At 35.7% G+C, this 20,523-nt stretch overlaps 1 protein-coding gene across 1 annotated transcript in view; it reads left to right on the top strand.

Moving 5' to 3' along the window:
* The window catches only part of SEC63 (SEC63 homolog, protein translocation regulator), a 55,922-nt gene extending 35,628 nt beyond the window's left edge, over positions 1 to 20,294 (top strand). Inside the window, exons 11-21 of the mRNA XM_030267694.4 lie at positions 727 to 819; positions 5,526 to 5,680; positions 7,480 to 7,627; positions 9,384 to 9,466; positions 11,116 to 11,175; positions 11,377 to 11,535; positions 12,415 to 12,573; positions 13,378 to 13,479; positions 18,274 to 18,372; positions 19,229 to 19,333; positions 19,874 to 20,294. Coding sequence (XP_030123554.1) covers positions 727 to 819; positions 5,526 to 5,680; positions 7,480 to 7,627; positions 9,384 to 9,466; positions 11,116 to 11,175; positions 11,377 to 11,535; positions 12,415 to 12,573; positions 13,378 to 13,479; positions 18,274 to 18,372; positions 19,229 to 19,333; positions 19,874 to 20,017 — 1,307 coding nt within the window. The 3' untranslated portion in view covers positions 20,018 to 20,294. The remainder of the gene's footprint in view (positions 1 to 726; positions 820 to 5,525; positions 5,681 to 7,479; positions 7,628 to 9,383; positions 9,467 to 11,115; positions 11,176 to 11,376; positions 11,536 to 12,414; positions 12,574 to 13,377; positions 13,480 to 18,273; positions 18,373 to 19,228; positions 19,334 to 19,873) is intronic.
* Positions 20,295 to 20,523: the final 229 nt, after the last annotated feature.

Raw genomic sequence — 20,523 nt, 5'->3', positions numbered from 1 at the left:
AGAACTTTAAATATCAGTTACCTGTGAACTTTGGTGTGTGTTTTGGAATTTTTAATACTTTTAAATATTCAAACAGAAATGCTTCTAAATGCGTTTCTTAAGTTTCAGCCATGAGAGCCATAGTTTTAGAATGACCGGCAAAGTTGAGATGTTCTACATTTTAATGGAAATAAAAAAAAACAAACACAAACCAGGGAAAATGCTTTGCTTCAAATTTTTTAGTTCCTTTCAAAAGAAAAAGAATCAGTTTTAAAAAGACATGAAAAAGATCTCACTTTTGCTTTACTGTTTGTACTTAGAACTTCACAGAACTGCATTTGAAAGAAGTTGATACCTTGCAAATAATTTTTTTTGCAAAAGTGGTGTTTCACTTAAAATTAAAAATCCTGGTTTTAACCTGTGATTACATAAAGAATTAATCTGATTTTAATATGACTGGTAAATTGTCTGTGCCATCCTGTTGCTTCTTTTTAGGTGGATTTAATAAATATTATTTCATTTAGTGTGGAAGCTGGTATACAAAATTTGTTTCCTCTGTGCACTTTCATTTTCCTGTTTTATTTAAGAAATGTTACAGATGGATATGTCAGTGAGAATAAAGCGGCATTTTTGATAATACAAGAATGAATAGAAGTGAAGACAATGCCATTAAATGGTCCACTTCATGTAACGGATTGTTTTTCCTAAAAGTAGTACAGCATAATTGCAGCCAGTTGTATCTTGCAGATCAGCAGTTTATCCTTAAGAAGAGTCCTGCACTACTTCAAGAAATGATTAATGTGATCTGCCAACTAATAATAATGGCTCGAAGCAGGGAAGGTAAGAAAAGAAACTGTATAATTAAAACCAGTAAATGTTTCTTCACTGTGATACTTCATAAAGTCTTTGGTTCTTGTGGGAAACTTAACCTGTGATATTTAGAAATGCCTAAATGCACTTTCGCTCTTTTTATTGTAATGAGAGAGTTCTCTGTTTTGAGGATTGAAATGCTGCTGCTGCTAAACTCTGCTCAGAAATCCTGACTATATGTGTCCTGCTTGTAATTTTTACAATTAAAGTTTTTTCTTAACTGGAATTGAAAACCTTTTCTTGAAAGCATGGTTCATTTTCAGTAGCAAAGCATTTATTATAAGACTTGTGCTCTTTCCATTTGCACTTCTACAATTTTTTCTCTCCTGTTATGAGTGCCTCTTGTGTTTTAGGTAATTTCTTTGCCATTATTTCATTGTATGTTGCTCATATTTCTCCATATCAGAATTCTATCCTCTTTAGCCTGCCATGTAGTTTTATTCTGAAGTTGTAGGGGCAGGTGCTTAGCTGTATGTCTTGCCATAGAAATTATAATTTAATTTAAAAAATAATATTTAAGCATTTTTTTCCACTGTAGTTACTCAGTTACTCAGAAGATGGTTCCTTGCAGTGTAAGGAAGCAAAGACTCGGATATAATTACTTTTTTGCGCCAAACAGTGAAGGCATTTTTTATGTCAAACTGGTCACCTTTTTTTGCTATCAAAAAATACTTACTGGTTGATCTTCACTAGACCAAAACTCCTTTAATGAGCATTGATAGTCTCCTAGTAAGAATGGTTTTGGGAAGGATATTTCCCAGAACTATTGCAAGTGGTGCTGGAAATTGTGCTCCATAAGAAAATAAAGTGTGAGAGGGGATGTGCACAGATAGGGATGTGTGCTAGCTTAGGTTATTTTTCCTTTAAATATGGATAGTGTTTTATAAAAAATACCTGAACCTCTGAGATACTGTAAAATACTTCAAGGCTCTGAAAAATAAATTTTTAGATGGCCTATGTGTATATTAGTCAACTAGCAAATAGTTGTTTTCTCTTGTGCAAAATGAAACCAAAATAACTTTTTTTATGCAAGAGAACTAGAAGTCTTTGAAAAATGAGAAACACCTATAGTTCTTCTTGTAAAAGCTGAAATAAGATACTGAACAGAGTGCATGATATACTTTGCAACTTACATGACCTTGAGGTAACTCTGTTCTTTTCCTCTACTTCTGAATATGCAGAGATACTTTTTAAATTTGACATTAAAATAAATTATTTGTAGATGCATTGTTCTTAATAAATTGCTTTGAAATTTTCAGAGCTTTAGATTTTAACTAAAATTAAAATAAAAGGAGACAGTATTTTGAAATACAGTGGTGTAAACGAATTTTCTATTAGCATGTGAAATGGTTATTCATAAACCAAATCTGAACAATCTCTACCACTAACAATTTCCAGAGATTATCAATCCATTCTCAATCATTTTGTGAAAGCAGAAGAGAATTTATAGGTGTCATTATGTACAGTAGAAATTACTTCCCTAGATTTGAAAAAAAAGTAGGTATGTTTCATAGGTATAGTTGAGGACTTATTTACAGCTTTTCTTAAAATTGTTTCCAAAGTTTGGAAGTGGCAGTAGTCAAATTTGTACCAAACAACCAAACATTTCCTCTTGCTTCCATGCCATTGCTCTCAGCACATGGTGTTAAAGAGAAGGTGGTACCCAACAGCTTCCCATTAATAGTAATGAAATTGGGGATTTCAAGGTAAATAGTTTCAGAATTTTGGTCTTTGATCTAAAGTGAAGTCACTGCTTTTGCTATTTACTATTTATTTAGCAAATGTAATGCATTGACCCTGTTTCTGATGACTGTGCATGTAGAGAGAACTGTATTGCCCTGGGAAACAACTGGAAATTGTAAAGGTGGCATTGATTTGGTTTTGTGTTGTTCTTGTTTTTTTAAGTTGTATAAAATTGAAGTTAGGTATTGAAATTTTTAAGAGACTTCTTTGCTTATGTTTGTATTTGTCACCATAATTTTAAGTGGCTTAGAACTTAACTGCAGTTGGTTTTGGGGCTAATTCTAATTTTCATTACATCAGCCTTGACACAGTACATAAAAGGATCACAAGCTACGATTAATCATAGATTTTTAGTAGTCCTGGCTCTATGAACGTAGAGAGGTAATGGCATGTGTTAATAATATCTAAAGAAATATTTTTGGGACAAATCATACTTTGTGATACCTAAATTGATAGTGGGATGAGAAGTCTCATTTTGTGCTGCACTCCTGTCTTTCAAATATTCTGAAATGTTTTTGTTACTATTAGAAGCTTAAAAATGTCTGCAGCAATTTATGCTTACCTTGTAATCGGGTCTTTTGGAGAAAGACACTTCATATGAGTCTTCTCGATCTTGGCACTTAGCTTTGCTTTGTGGCATCCCTTGCTTGCATCCCTTGTTCTGTGGCTATTTAGCTGATACCTGAGAATCAGCAGGTATAAATTATTTTCATGGCTTTCTTGAGAGCATCCTTAAATATAATAAGTAGATAGCTGCCTTGTCAAGTGAGATGTTTGCTGCCAAAAATATGGGATGTGCTCCAGTAAGTGACTGCAGAAGTTAGGCATGCATTCAGCTGTCCAGTCAAAGCACATTCCTTAGTTCAGGTTGGAAGCTGCAGTGTGAATAAGAGGTTGTGGCTTGACCCAGGTCAAGCCAGTCCTTGCCAGGCAACTAAAATTTGCATTTAAATTTGGAAACGACTTCTTTAATGTCATATGTTGGGTTTAAACTGAAAGAGGGTGGTTTTCGATAAGAAATTCTTTGCTGGTGAGGGGTGGGGAGGCACTGGCATGGGTTGCAGAGAAGCTGTGGACGCCCTATCCTTGGAATGTTCAGGGCTAGTTTGGATGAGACTTTGAGCTTGGTCTAGTGGAAGGTGTCCATGCCCAAGGCAGGGGGTTGGAACCAGATGATATTTGAGGTCAGCAATAACTATTTTATGATTCTATATTTTTGGTCAATTTAATAACCTTACATTAAAGGTCATCTTGTATTGTGCAATTTGACAATCAGAAGCTGTCAAAATAGGTACAGCAATGACATTAATTTTATGGTAGGGGCATTTGGGGGATGTTAAAAGCTATTCTGTCTTTAAGTCCACTCTTGGGGAATATAAAGACCTGTGTTCTTTTTAGGAAACTAAGATCATACTCTCCAACTTTAAAATATTTTTCTACTGTCATATAGGTGATGAGTCAATCCTTTAAAAAAGAGAATATTTTCTACTTTGACTAGTGCTCTGTGGTCTCAAAGCTCTAGGTGAATTTCCTGCAAAAGACAGTTTGTCAGAGATTATTTAGGGTTCTTTTATTGACTTGGTTTGCAGTGTGTTTTTTTAACTTAAGAAAAAAATCCTGTGACTTTCCTTAGCAGCAGCAGCCAAAAAAGTTACAGGGGAGGTGGAAGCTGAGTAAGATGGAAAGTAAACGTAGCGTTACTTGGTTGAGACATTAATCTTTCCATTACTACATGGTTTTTTAAAGGTCGAAGTTACATCTTTCTTAGTTACCTGTGTGTCTAGCCAGGTAGTTCCATTTGTGTGTTATATTTCTCTTTGCATTGCATATAATTGCCACATGTCCTTCTATGCAATTTTATTTGATAGTTGATGATATTTATAGCTTGGTGTAATTTGTAGCTTGGTGCAATTGGTGAAGAAAGAGACCATTTGAAGAGGAGGGGGCAGCTGAAGCAGAGGGAGCAGTGATCTTCCATGTGCAGTTACTATGCCTTCATAGCTCCTTAGAAACTTGCAGTGAGATAAGCAGTGGTCTGAAATGAGTCCTCTAAACAGGGTTTGTGAGAAGTTTTATGTATGAATGAATGGTTGTCAAACAAAGTGATATTGCAGTTTGTGTCTACTTTGCTTTTTCATTTCTTTGCAGATGTGATGAGGATTAATAATTACTAAGTGTGGGTTTTTTTTTTTTGTTTTGCTCTGTTCTGGCTAAGACTTATTTCTCCTTGTCTACTTTATAATCATTTTAATTATAAGTGTAGGTCTTTTTGTACTTTAAAATATGAAAACAATTATACGTAATTTCTGTAAGAAAAGTCATGTAGACACTCCTTTTAGCCAGTAAGTTTATTTATAAGTCTTGCATTTGATATTTTTGCAGCTCTTCTTGCTGCCTTCTAACATCATATAATATGCTCTGCTTAGCTTCAATTATAAATATAGTTTGCTTCTTGCATGTGATAGGTGTCTACCTATGTTAATTTCTCAAGATAGAAATAGTTTAAATAATATATTATATTGTAAAATATTAATATTTAATGGTAAATTTTAATAAATGATACAGTAAGCATGTTATACACACACATGCATAAAACATACAAATATAAAATAAGTTTGATGCTGCATTTTTTAAACGGAATTGGTGAAATTTTTGTCTATAATAATTACATAGAGACATTGTGCAGTTGTTCCCTCAGACAATGTTAGCGTTCAGCTGTGACATCCTAAATAGAGGGAGGAAAATGTCTGCTGGTCTGTGTGGCTGGAGTTAAGAGTAAAAAGTCTGCCTAGTTAATTATACTGAATGTTTAAAGATATCTCTTTCTTTTGCTTGGGGGACTGGAAATAAGGTTTTCTGTAATACAAGTATACATTGGAAAAGTATAAGAAGAAAAAATTAAAAACTATGTCATTTGTTTCATTCTCCCCAAGAAAGGGAGTTCCGTGCTCCATCTTTGGGATCTTTGGAAAATTGTATGAAGCTTTCCCAGATGACAGTCCAGGGACTTCAGCAGTTCAAGTCTCCCCTTTTACAGCTGCCTCACATTGAAGAGGACAATCTGAGGAGAGTTTCCAATCATAAAAAGGTATAAAAATACACATGATACTTGGTAACCTCTTAAAATGCAATCTGCTGCTTCTTTTACCTATTTGTGGCTAAGGAAGCAAGGTGATGAATTCACTAAGAGAATAAAAATAGATATATTTTTAAGGAACTCAATACAATACTTCCCAGATGTTCTGTCTGCTTTTGGGTTTTTTTTAAATCCATCTCAGTTAGGAGGTGGGAATTAAGATCAGAGATCTGTTAAGTGTAAATAAGTGTGAAAGATCAGTCTGTGTTGACCTAAGAAACAACAGAAACAGTTTATTTCTTATTAAAATGCACTATCTCCTATTTAATATTCTTACAGAATGTGTCTGGAATATCCTACTGGGACATTTTTTCTGGGGATGGGTGGGAGGGTTTGTTTGACTTTATACTGTTCTTAATATACTTTGATAAAAAATATGTTTGGAAGCTTACACAGAGGAGTTCATAAAAGAAAAAAATAGCAGTTACTGTGGGAAGCATTTCAGATTTTGTGATTCTTTGTGTGAAAGTGTGTCTTACAAGGCTTTTGCTACATAACTGTAGTTGGGCAACTCTTGGGATTTGTAGAATTTAAGGACAAAAAAGAAAAATTTTGTCTGAATACCTGCATGTGTTTCTTCACTCTGTTTCACCAATTGTCTCTGCATTGAAACCTGCTTGTTCGTTTGAATCTAGTGTGTCTTCTAGGAATGTCTGGTTATAAACAGCCCTTTGCTTCTTCTAAAAGCTGTTGACTTTGATGATAATTTTATTACATTGGTTAATTTGGATGAATCTTGAAAATATTCTTTTTATCTGATGGTATTTTTGTTTCACTTTAACTACAGCCTTAGGTGTTTAAATGCTTATGTGTTAATGTCAAGACTAAGAATTCTTAGGTACTGCATTTTTAAAATCCTCTCTGAAGATGCTTGTTCATGAAATATTCAAGTAGTCATATCCTTTGGATAAAGTAAAAGATTCTCTTACAGGTATCATTGAAGACTGACTTTTTAAATCCAGTCTTAAACTACTGGGAACATATGAGAAAATAAGCAATATTAGATGTATTTTTTGACATGTGGATTGTAACTAAGTAAAAAACCAAATTATTTGGTTATGTTATAATCCCACCTCTGTTTGCTGTGAAAGAGAGGAAAAAACCCAGTTTTTTAGGCTAGTTTCACAGGATCACATGCATTGAGTTCTTCAAAGATACAGTGCTCTAGATTGGGAGTATGATCAGTCTGCCAGGATGCATGAAGTTCTTTTTAATAAAGTACATGCGTTTATAATGGTGAGCTAATCAAGTATTCAAGTCTGTCTTCATTTTAGTTCTGTTCTGCAAATCTTAGAAGGAGTGGATTTAGAGTTGTTTGTAGTTCAGTACAAAAAAACCCTCTAAACTTGTATTTGGTTGTTTCTGCTAATGCAAATCTGAAAGCACTGAAGTATTCTATCTAAATAAAAACCCCTATTAAGATGATTTCTTAGCCTAACTTTCTGAAAAACCATTCTGAAATAACAATTTTATAAGAAACTATAAGCCATTTCTAAGGTGTGACATACTAAGGAACAAATCAATGTTCAAAGCAGTTCTGTTTAGTAGGTTTGAGTGCAACCTCTTTGATTTATTGTTTCTCAAAACATACGCTTGCTAGTTTCCTAAAGTGTGGAGTTTTTTATAAGAACAAATGTAATGATATGTATGTATTAGTAACGTGGGGACACCAGTGATGTATTATGAAGAGTTTATTTGGACTGTGTTCTGTTCTACCATGAGACTTCCTTTCTTCTTTTTTTTTATTTCAGTATAAAATCAAAAGCATTCAAGATTTGGTGAGTTTGAAAGGCTCAGATCGTCGCAATTTGCTGCACTTCCTAGAAGATAAAAAATACGAAGAAGTTATGGCTGTCCTTGGCAGCTTTCCACATGTTACTATGGATATAAAACCACAGGGTGAGTGGGAGGTCCTTTTCTTCTGTGTATCACTTTTCTGACATCTAGATAGTCTGCTGGCAGTAAGCTTTTGGAGGATGCTGAAACACAACTTATTGCTATCTATGTGACCTGGAAATTACATACTACTTTGGAGTAGTGGGTTCTTGTACATGAGAGCTACAGTCTGAGGAGATAAAGTACATTGAAACATTCCATGTATTCCCAAGCCAGCAATAGTTTCTCATGCATGAGCTTACCTGAAGTTTCGTCTTTCAGTTTTAATATTTCATGAGAAATGTGGAATTTTGGTTCAAATACCACTTTTATTAGCTGTCTTAAACAGTTACACTTACTCCAGAATCTATGCTCAGCTTTCTTCAGCATGCAGAGTCATTTGTGAGGTTCCTTTGGGGTTCTTTTGTGATAATCTTGGTATAGTTTTTATGTCTGGCAGAATTTGTCCAAACTATGCTTAGCTACATTTTGTGTGCACTATTTCAGTGAATGTATAATGCTCTCCTTCTCTGAAGATAAGGTATATTGTGAGCAGTTCCTGTTAGACAGCTTTGCAGTGGGAACTGAATTGGTTCTATGGCCTCCTTTTCTTTTTAGAAGATCAGTGCTAGTAAATGTGTGATATTTGAAAGTTTGTTCTAATTCTTATTTCTAGTTTATGTTTTCATTATGATAGCAATGATCACATTCAAAATTTGGTATGCTTTGTTTGGGGAGCCTGATTGTAATTTCGCTTATGTACAGTCCCCTGTGAGAAGCAAATGTTAGAAGGAAGCAAATGTTTCTTCATTAAGGAAGCAGATTTCTACTAATTTTGGTGTTTCTGAATGGTTTTTGTGGTGTTTTGTTGGTTTTTTTTAAACAAATAGAAAATTTTATGTTCTTGGAGTTTAGGATTGCATACAGTCTTGTTAATCTGCTTAAAATTACCTGCCCATATTTTGACAGAGGTTTTCCTGCTTGTAGTCTTCATTTGTCACACAGCTGCACTCAAGAGTGGTGTGGAGGATTAAACCATACAGATGCTTTTCTGTTTAGCTCAGTATTGCCATTATATAAAATATATATGCAAGATGAGCGAATAGTAAAACTGCTTTCACAGGGAAAGCAGTTTCACTGGAGGGGAATAAATAAAATGTCTACACTGGAATAAAATTCAATTCCTCTCCTACCTGAGACATTCTTCATTTTATAGGTTGGAGATATAAACTCCTCAGTGGCTCCTCTGTGGGGTTTGTTTGATGTTTCAGTTAAACTAATGATTGCTGTTCTTTTATTTTCCTTTGCCTTCTCCTTAAAAAATAATTAAATGCATGATTGTTAATGTGGCATTGAAATTAAGTTGTTAATAATGTGAAAGTCAGGAAAATGAAAATTATGATTCCCAGAACAAATATAACAGGGTCCCTCTGGTCATGTGTGATATTTCATGTTTCTGAAGTTTTATGCTTTAATATATAATGCACAACATTACAGGGTTATGGTTCCCACAGCAGCTATAATTTTGAATTTTCCAACTTTCATGCAATTAAAATTTCAAACTCATTGTTGTGGTTTTATAGGTTGCTGAATTACCAGCTCTTGTTCTGATAGTATATTTGAAGTTGTAAGGGACTTATTAAATAATACTTTGAAATTATTTTTTGTTAAAAATTCTTGAATTTGAATGCTTACATTTAGAAGTAGCAGAAGCAATGTTTAATTGAGAAAAAGGCTTTAAAGAAGTCTAATAGATGTGTTGTTTTTCTTTTTGCACTAGTTTTGGATGATGAAGACAGCAACAACATCACAGTAGGTTCTCTTGTAACTGTTCTGGTCACACTAACAAGACAGACCATGGCAGTAAGTATTAAGAATTCATGTTTTTTCATGGTAACTGTGGGTGTACACTAGTAAAAAGGCATTTCTGGTTGTTTTGTAAATATAACTGTGAGGTTAAGATTTGAAATTGAGAACTTGTGCTCTTAATCCGTCCTTATGGTCTTTTTTTCTGAATAAGAAAGTTTTCCTGGAATAAAATCAAAGTTCAGTCTGACCCATTGCAGTTGTCTAGGGAACAGTAAAAGAATATGGCAAGTGATACTGCTCTGAGGTTTGTAAACAACAGGAAAAGAGACATTCAGAAACTTGGTTCTTGAACTAAAATAAAATATTCACTCAAGTCCTCTGGACAGTGTTTGCTTTTGCTTTATGTGGGCTCATAATGTTACAAATCTTTTGGGTGTTTTAGACACTTTTATGAAAGAAACACAGTCCAGCAGAATGCAGAATATGCAGAACTTAATATAAAGGAGGTACACCAGTGTCACATGAAGAGTGTAGACTGCTGTGTAGGAAACAGTGTGGCATACCAAACCAATACTATACCCTTGTCGTTAAACTTCTGACTTTTGCTTATTTTCTAGCTTAAAATGCATTAATGGTTTTCTTTTAACAGAAAACTTTAATACACAGAACCTAAACAAGCTTTGACATGTCAAAGACTGCAATGTCAATTTTTGCATCTGTACTAATGACATAATTAAGTAAACAGAAGGTCTGAGTTACACCTCTAAGGCATACAAGCCTGAGTATTACACAAGTATTACACACAAGACTGAGCTCAGACTATGGAAGCCAGTTCAGCAGAAAGTCTGTATATATAAGCTCGACGTGCCTATGCTGTGGTAGCTGAGGGTGCAGTAGATAGAAAATAAAAGCACTATCACTATGCTGGAATTGCAGAATAAAGGAAACTGAAATTATGAAGCTATTGAACTGTACTTAGAAACTAAAATGTCTAACAGCATATAGAAAATTCATTTAAGATGTTTCCTGTGTGACCTCCACTAGGCAGTCTAGCATAGAGACACATGACTGTAAAACAAGAGGTAGCCTTTTGTATGATGCATGTTTTTTGTGATGGTATTTCCTCTTTGCCATCTTTATATATGACAGCTCCTTGTGACTATTTTGTTTGGGTGGGTTTTTTTTTTTAAATGGCATATAGTGTATTTTGAAGAAAGAAACTCATTAAAAAATTCATTTAGAGAGAGGTGTCCCAATCTACAGTATACTAACATTGTGTTATGTCTTAACATTTCACATTTCTGGTTTGATTTGTTGTTCTGTGTCCCTGAGTAGCAGAGCAGCTGTTGAAGTTTTTAATGCTCGTGACAACTGGAGCAGAATTAGCATTTTACTACTGCTTGCTTTTGTGATATAGGATTTCTGTGCTTTATAAAACAAGTAGATTCTTTGGAACAAGGTGACATGTTGCTATTAAATTTCTTTATAATACTAGTGATAGAAAAATCTGAGACCAAATGTTTGAGCTAGTGTTTAATTTTGATCTGTTAATCCCCTGTCATGTCTGTCACTGATAAAAGAATTTGCCATGAGTAAAATATTCAGACCTGATTAAGGTGATTTAGTTTAAGTTCAAATATAAAATAATAATTTGCTCTTGGTACAGAGAGGCATTAGTAGTTTTCACATTTTTCTCTAACCAGGAAGTGTTTGAAAAGGAACAGTCTATATGTGCAGCAGAAGAGCAACCAGCAGAAGATGGGGTAAGTAAAGAGTGAATGTTCCTATTGCTAATTGAAGAGAACTTTGTTTCAGATCTTGAATTGCTAATTGTGCACTTCCTCAAGCATTTTTTTCAGAAATGCCTACTGTAATTTTGATTCTCAGCTTAAAATGTTTAAAGTACAGTTGAATGATTGAAATTTTATGAACAGAATAAATATTTTAAAACTACTTTCCTGCAGCAAGGAGATGCCAGCAAAGCTAAGAGCAAAGGATGGCAACAAAAGAATAAGGGAACCAAGAAAGCTTCAAAATCAAAGAAAAAGAAGCCATTGAAAAAGAAGCCTGTGCCACCTTCATTGCAACCACAGAAACAGCAGAAGCAAAAACAAGCTAATGGGGTAGCTCATAGATTCAATGATACTTATATTTTTATTCAGTTTATCACTTGTAATCTGATAGGAGGTTTTGTATCTGTCTCTTACGTTTCAGTTTATGCTTTTATGAAGTATGTCTTATAAAATAGAATTTATTTTCTCTGCATTTAACAATTACTAGGGAAGTAATCAGGGAGCCACCATGGTAATGTTTGCAGTGGCTGCTGAAAGTTCTGCTCAACTGTTTTAAATATTGGGTGTCATAGTCCCTTCTTACTGCTTGTTCTTGTTATGCTGCCTTCTTGGAGGTGAATTGTTCTGTAACTTCTACGTTTTCTTTAAAGATAAAAACTGAAATGAGACTTTGTTTGGATAAATTAAGTAGCTTTAGTAACTTTATGCTCCAATGCATGGTGTTTTCTCCACCTCATGGGGTATGTTGTAGGTACTTTCTTAAGTTCTTTGTAATTTTTTTAAGACTTCATGAAATACTGTCCTGGAGTCATAAAATGGTTTGGGTTGAAAGATCATTTGGCTTAAAGAGCATTTAGTTCCAACCCCTCTGCCATGGGCAGGGGTGCCACTCACTAGCTGAGTTTGCCCAGAGCCCCATCCAGTCTGGCCTTCAACACTTGCAGAGATTGGACATCCTTCTGGGAATCAAATACTGTTTTTTCCTATTCCTGTTGCGAGAGCCATACGGAGAAGGAAAATGGCTTCTATCCCCCTCTTAGTGAATGAGGTGGAAAGGATTAATCTTCACTGTAGACATAATTCTGTGACACAAGAAGAGTGTAGATCACGTGGCCCAACCTTAAGGCAGGCACGGTGAATCCTGTGCACTACAGTAATGCAGACAAATTAAGTTAGAGGTGTTGGGTTTCTGTTTTTCTTTCCCATTAGGAAGTCGTTGTGAAGGAAGAGGAGGAGGAGGTCTCTGATAAAGGCAGTGAATCTGAAGAAGAAGAAACAAACAGAGACTCTCAAAGTGAAAAAGATGATGGAAGTGACAGAGACTCTGACAGAGAACAAGACGAGAAGCAAAACAAAGATGATGAAGCTGTAAGCCTTGCTTTTTCTTGAAGGGTAATGTTGCCTCTGGGGTTGAGAGAAAATGTATTTTAATCCTCTAGCATCCCCTCAGGCTAGGCAACACTAGGATGAAGGAGTAATACCGGATCTCCAGAGGTTTTCAGACCTCGTTCTGGTATAAGAGCTTTGTCATTTCAAGTTTGCTTCAGAGTGAATATCGAAGAGTCTTTTCAGCAGGGTCAGAAAACTTAGAAATGACATGAGAAACATGGCTTAACTTCAGGAGAAAAAAAATTTCTTTCAGTTTAATTTGATTACTATCAGCTGCAGATTTGTGACATAAGGTCTCTCCTTTGAAATGTGTTTTTTACAGGTAGTGGCTGTTGCATGCTGCAAAATGCATACTAAGCATGCAGTAGCTGAACAAACTTGTACAGGTGTTCACTAAACTCTAGTAATTGTCAGGTTATGTGTCTGAAATTGTAATAGTGTAATAGAGGGTGAAACATTGTGCTGGTAGATGATTTCTGCACCACAGGTCTTACAATAAAAGACTTGAGTGACAGGTGAATGGCCCATACAGGGTGAGATTAAGCTTCTAATGGGAAAGGAATCATCAGACTTGTAATCAGGACTCCTACGGCTGAGGTAGAGTGTGTTTAGAGGTAGTGTTGTAGAATTGAGTTTTGAAGAATGTGTGCAAACCCCACAGATCTGCTTTTTCCCTTTATAATGTTTAGTATTGCACAAGAACTAGTCACATGTACCATTTTCTGTCTTTTTAATGAAAAAGGTGATTAGTGCATAATAATTCTTTAACCTTATCTTTGACAGGAGTGGCAAGAATTACAGCAAAGTATACAGAGAAAGGAGCGAGCCCTTCTTGAAACGAAGTCAAAGATAACACATCCTGTTTACAGTCTTTTTTTCCCTGAGGTCAGTAATAAAAGAGTTGTGAAACCTCAAAATTATTAATAATATAAATGAATTGATCCATTCATATTTTTTACTGTAAATATTGGGCTTTTAAAAAAGCTTAAAGCCTGGGAAAAAATTAGTATCAATTTTATAAAGACTTAACGTATAAAATTAAACACTTTCAGATACTTTTCTAAAATATTTTTCTTCATTATTCTTTCTACTCAGTTCCCAGAGACTGGCAAACGTGTATAAAACTTAAGGTGAAACATTTGGGTGTTTTTAACTCTACATCTAACTTCAAGTACCTGTACCTGGGGTAGTCCTGACCCCTCCTATGTTATGAGTAATCACAGGAGAGTTTTGGGGGTCATTTGGATCAGCTGGTAGTTTTGGCTTACTGGTTGACTTCAAGTCTCAATGCAGCAATGTAGTGGCAGCGCAGCGATGGAAAATGGGGTTGGTTGGCAAAGCTGTCTCTTTTCACCACAGTGTAGTCTGGAAGTGGCAGAAGCCAAATGTGGAACAGTCTTGCCTATGGAGCTCAAAAACACAAGTTCTAGTGTGGATGAGTGTCAGAGGAAATGATGTATTTGAGAGTGATGACTCAGTACAGCCTGAGGTGTGTTTATGGCAGCCTTTGGTGTTGAAAGTATTACCTGATATATCAGTTGTTACTTGCACTAACAGCTAGCCACTCAGTATTTGTTTGACAAGCCCTTAACAGCAGTGGAACCTTGAAAAAGAGGAGATTTTTCCAAATGGAGGGTTTGTGTTCTGAGCAGTTAAGTTAGGTCCTTGGGATGACCTGACTGGAACCAGGAGGGAATATTTGGCCACACTTTCTTTCCTGGCCAGTGCTTCAGAGGTTTCCTTTGCTTCCTTGCAGTCTGACTAAGGAACTAATCTAGGATCTGTTCTCTGTTGTTGTGCTATCTCAAATAATGGAGGTGGGATGCGAGACTTATGCTTCCTCTTGTGGTTTAAAGAAGACAACTAAAATGGGAAAAAGGAGTAAAACATGAATGAAAAGGAAGACACTGTGTATATTTGCTCCCTCTCCTCAGTCCCCAGGGGTCTTTATGCCTGTACCCTGTACAGCTTGTTATGTGCAAACATATGCCATTGTCCACATGCTTGTGATCATATTGTTCCTGCTGGTTTTACCTGCTAGCAGCATTAAAAAGCTAATTGTGGGAAGCCTTGTTGCTGAGCACCCAGAGAATACATAAGGTGAATAAATTGTCTTCCTGAAGGCCTTAGCTGACATATGCTTTTGTAATGGCTGAACTTGAAGCTGTATTTTCCTGACAGTTGGGTGCACTCCCATCTCTCAGTACAGCTTCCACCAGTACACCAGCATAATGTAAAAAGGTGTACTGGCATTCTGCTCTTCTGGCTGCCTTAGATCATGTCAAATGTGCTGCGGAGTCTTAATACCTCCTTGCTGTGAAGGCAGCTGGCTTTGGTCATCAGTTGAAGCTCACAGACAGTGTCATGCCCAGTGCCTCAGGGGTGCTGAATATTTGTATTTTTCTTTTACTGAAGTGAGGGTCCTTTCAGAGACTTTGCATGTGCTTACTCTATATAGAGCTGCATGAGCTTCAGCTGTGTGTAACTGAGTTACATATGGGTTTTGTGATAAAAAACCTAAATACAGCTTGCTGCTAAAAAGAAATCTAGGGCTGATCTGAATGCTTGAACTTAAAAAATACACACATATCCTCTCATGATACTGCAGTTGTAAATTTTCCAATTTCACTGGTTTCATGAAAGTTGAATGCAGCTGTACTTTGTGCTGTAGCTGCATTTGGAAGAGGTTCAGATAAAGTTGATCTGCAACATCTGAAGAGCAAAAACCATCATACTCTGTTTTGGGTTTTTTTCTCGTCTGTTATTTAGAGTATTATTTGTACTGTGGTCATAGCCAGTTCAGAGATAAAAAAATAGAGATAAAATGCTGTGTTCCACATTTTAAAGATGTTTGAGTAGTAGCTGAGCATAATAATACTTGTTCTCAGGAGGCAGCCTTAATGCTGTTTCATCCAAGTTTTGGGCAGTTGATTACTCTGCCAGAGATGTGCTTTTAATCTATGCAGGTTCCTAAAGAATTATCTTCTGCTTCTGCATCCATTGGTCCAGAAACTGCACAGATTGTAGTTTTGACATTTTTTAGGTAGAAACTAGTCTTGGTGTTCCAATTTCATGAACATACTGGTTCCCTGGCATGCCAAACCTTGCACCCATCTGTTAAAGGGCATTTTGCCCACTTGCCTGTTAGTTTGCCAGATTCTCACAGGCATAAACTTTAAATTCCACCCAATAAGAAAGAGGAAAATCACGGTCCTGCACAGTTGTCCTTTCTGTAAAAAAGTGATGGCACTTCGGGGTCAGGAGCTTTACTTCCAAAAAATTTACTCTATAGAGTCCTTTGAGTGTTAGATCAATGGTTGTCATTTGCACTGGGTATTTTTTCCCCACTTGGCTGTAATTTTTAACTAGTTTTTGTGAAAAGCCATTTGATGTTTTGATCTTTGTCTGTTTCCATCACTCTCAATGGCACCGATTATTTTTTTTTTTTTTTTGAAGAAGGATATGTAGTAAGTCAGCACAATGTTTTGGTAAAATCCAAAACAACATTGAGACAACTGCAGGTCCTTTTTATTATGGTCACAGTCCTCATAGGCCCAAAATGGATTAGCCATTTCTGTAATGGATCTTGCTTCTGTAGCTCTTGTTCATCTGTACTATTTATATTGTTCATCTTTCTATTCCTAGAGGCCTCTTGGCTAAGAAATAAACAATTTGACTGCCTAAGAGTCTTCTTTGCTACAGCTGTCAAGAAGATTGACAGTATATTTACTGTTGAAACTTACAGATAAAATAACTTATGCCTTGTAATCACATGGGATGGCTTTTCCTAAAGAAAATCACTTGGAATAGTCGTAAGAAGGATTTAGAATTCTACACGTTCTGGTGTTAAATAGCATACAAATAGATTTTTGTCCTGTTCTCTGTGCGCGTTCCAAAAACACAGGGGCAGTGCTCATGCTTCACTATGATGCTTTTGCTTTTATACACTTCAAAATGGGTATTTAACATGTTGAGTTAATTTTACATTTCTCTGTTCTGGGACTCAGGAGTGCTAATAGGTGTTTTTAGTTGTTGGTGTGAATGTCTTGCTGTTGTAAGTGGTTGAATATTTCAGTGAGATTGTGATAGTTAGTATAACAATTAGTCACTTCGGAAGAAAAAAGTTAATTTAGCTTTTGCAATTTTTCAACATACATGATTTAAATCTCAGCTCATGAAATACTGGCTTCTGAAGTGTTTAAACTCTTCTGGTAGAGAAAATATTCTTCAAATTCTACATATTAACAGCATTTGCTTTCCAAGTGTGGAATTCAGAAGTTGCTTACTAGTGATGTTGAAAGTCCACTGCATCCTTTCTTTCAGTCCTTCTAATGTTGTTAGATTAAAAAGAAAACAAAACAACGACAGTGGTTTTGATGGGACACTGAAGCAACTGCCAGATTGTTTTTGGTGTAAGTGTATAAAAATTGGCTCCTTGTTTTGGAGCTTGGACTTGTAACTGTAATAAAATGCATTTTTTAGGACTCCAGTCTGTTATGAGCATGATGAGTTACCAAATCATCGGGGGTGGGTAAAAGTTGGTTTGTAAGACAGTTCAACATGTGGATTGTCTAAAACGAATGTGTATATTCCCCTGAATGATAAGATTGTGCTGTTGTGGCTATTATCTGTCTACTAAAATACTTCTTCATAACCATGTGCAAGTCTCCCTTTGTCCCTCACTATTCTCACTTGTTTTAAACAAAGGCTTAAGGAGGTGTATAGGAACAGGAACTTGCTTTGCAGTACTTAACTATTTTTTTTACAATAAAAAGGTTTGAGCTTCTATTCAGCTAAGTGGATTTTGCCTAAAACAAGTGCCAGAGCTTTAACCAAAAAGGTGTAGTGTTTAAATGAAGAACAGTTGATGTTAAAGAGCTGTCTTTACCATTTGAGAATGGTTGTGTCTGTACTGCTGAACTGCACCACAGTCTTAAACTTCTGACTTCAGTTGGCAGAAAAGACCACTATTTTTGTAGTGTTGCTGTCTTGTATGAAGAACCACACTAATTTAATTTAATTTGGGAACTTTGCTGTAGCATCTGTGATGGCAAAACTTTGAGATCTGCAGCTATTTGGAAACCTGTGTGTGATAGGGAGCAATTGTTGGGCATCCTTTACAAATATACATTCAATATTGTTTGATACAGAGTCATTTCATTGGACAGAGATCTCGGTATGTTCAAATGTCATTTCACTTTTTGTGGGGGGAAGCAGTGGAACAGAGCACACTTGTCTGAAAAAGACTTTTCTGCTAAGTGTTCTTTATCTGTCTTTACATTTTCCTTGCTTTGTATGCTCAGCTTTTTCTCCAGGTTGGATTTCTGTTGAAGGACCTAATATTGTTTTGTATTGCATGAAGTTGCTTGTTAATCCTCAGTGGACACAATTCTTCGGGGTGGTTCCATGTCTCACGCGGTAGCTGAAGTTGAATACATGGAATGAAGCCTTTGGAGACCAGCAGTTACTTGTCATAACTGTTTGCTTTCAGTGTGCAGTGTACACCACGTATTTATTCATGTACATCCAAGAGTTTAAAAAAGCCACCAGACACAAACTTTCTGTCTGTACCAGTGAATCCTAATTGCCTGTTTAAAAGTGTAGGGGCATCTTGTTTTATGACTTCTATAATGCTGGTGTTTTTTTACTGTTGGTTTTTTTTTTTCCCCTTCATGAAAGGAAAAACAAGAATGGTGGTGGCTGTATATTGCAGATCGGAAGGAGCAGATGTTAATATGTATGCCATACCACGTTTGTACACTAAAAGATAAAGAAGAGGTAAAGTACTTGGAGAGTTTTCTTTCTGGGGTATTAGAGAACTCTGTTGAAGTGTCTCTGGTATGCAAATACATGTAGATTTTAATCTTTTTTACTTATCTCTAAAGAGGGGAAATAAATTTTATTCTCGTGATAAAAGAAGAGAAGTGCCTTTTAACTATGAAAATTGATAGTGGAGAAAGAAAAAGTAATTTAAGACAACTTTGAAGTATCTTTTGGAATATGTTGGGTTTATTTTTTCCTTGATATCAAAATATGATGAAAAGCAGTATTCATATGCAGTGAAATTCCTAAATTTATTCAAATTGTTAGAAATATTAAGTGTTCTCTTTCTGTACAGCAGAGACTGTGACAAATTAGTTAGCTTTGGCTCATATAAACTTTGCTGAACCTGTAACCTTTGTCAGTGTTCTTTGTGACACTTTTCTGAAAAATGAAGACCAATGTGTTTGTTCTTCCAAATTAGATGTTACATTCAATTTCAAATAACAGCAGAGTTAAGATAAAACTTTCAGCAGACTAAATATTTTAACCTGTTTGGGTTTTTGAGGCTTAGCATACAGCAGGGTGAGATTGTGTACTTAATGTAGTTACTTGGCCTAATTCAGAAAAAAATCATTGCTTGACTGACTCAATGATTATTCAGCTTTCATGGCAGATACTGTATTTGGGTATTGTTGCTCTTTTCTGCAGGTATTTTATTACATAGATATATTCCAGAAGTGTCCCTAGGAAGAAGCTAAAACTTTCTATTATTCTGTAGTAATGTTTATTGTTCATTGGAAGACTCAGGTACTTGTTTCAATGTGTCATTTGAAAGCAGTAAGAAATTTATGGTATGAAATCTCTTTTGTAGGTAGAGCTGAAGTTCCCAGCACCAGGCAAACCTGGAAACTATCAGTACACAGTTTATTTAAGATCGGATTCATATATGGGATTGGACCAGATTAAACCATTGAAGGTGATGTTTGGCTCTGTTATATACATGTATTACATTGAAAGCTACTTCTTAATGGTCATTAAAACACCAGAAGTCCTGTTTATAAGAATTCAACCTGTCTTAATTTTAAAGCAAGTGGGAAGGATAGACAGACTTATAAATGGTTTCTGCCTAATGTACAGTGGTAGTTTTATGATGGATTAAACAGGACTAAAATTCAATGCTTTGCCATGCATGTGTTTATTCAGTTTCTGCAGTATGGTTGGCTGTGGCTTTTTATACCTTGAGGCTTGCCATGCAGTTTCCCTGCCCTTCCTTAGTCCTAGATTCATCCAGTTAATGGGAAAAATCTGGCATGCCGTACTTCTGGAAGCAGTTCTTGGTTTTGTTCTTGGTTTGGGGAGTGGGATGGGATTTGTTTTGTTATTTAGTTGTTTTTTTTAACTGTTCTTTTGTGCGTTACTTGTTTGTTTTGTGTGTGTGAATTTGTTTGTTTTCCCACATTGCTGTTTATTGTCTGTAATTTTTCCCCCTCTCTTCTCTTTCCTTATCCAATTACAGCTGGAAGTTCATGAAGCAAAACCAGTGCCAGAAAATCATCCACAATGGGATACAGCAATAGAAGGTGATGAGGACCAGGAAGACAGTGAGGGCTTTGAAGACAGTTTTGAGGAGGAAGAGGAAGAAGAGGAAGATGACGATTAAACATACTATTGATTGACTACAATATCTGCACACAGTGCAAGCTCTTGGTCTGACTGTGGAACTTGTACAATTAATCAAGAAACACAGTACAGAAGCTTTGAGAAGGCTGAATTTAAATTTTCTTTACCAATTAAGAGTGCATTATGTAACTTCTCAGTGGAGGTGAAACAAATCTGTTGCCATTGATACACCTTGGAATATGCTTATGGATCATAGCCTTCAAAGTACAGGATGGTGCATTTGTTTCAATTGAAAATAAAAGCTTTTTTATTATAAATGTCCAAAAGTGTGGGCTATGTATTGTCTGATCAGTTTAGGGTCCAATTTAAATAAAAGGTACTGTTAGCTAGGAGCAAACTTTCAATCAATTTTTCTGCATTAGGAATTTATTTTAGAAAATGTTTTGGTATATTTGACATTACAAATATCTGTTGATTGAAGCAACATTTGCTCAACTTTCAAACTTAATTGGTTCTGTGGTATTCATTAACTATTTTGCTGTGATA

Source organism: Taeniopygia guttata, chromosome 3 (assembly GCF_048771995.1).
Source record: "Taeniopygia guttata chromosome 3, bTaeGut7.mat, whole genome shotgun sequence".
Classification (NCBI taxonomy): Eukaryota; Metazoa; Chordata; class Aves; order Passeriformes; family Estrildidae; genus Taeniopygia; species Taeniopygia guttata.
This window is presented reverse-complemented; position numbering and strand designations above follow the sequence as displayed.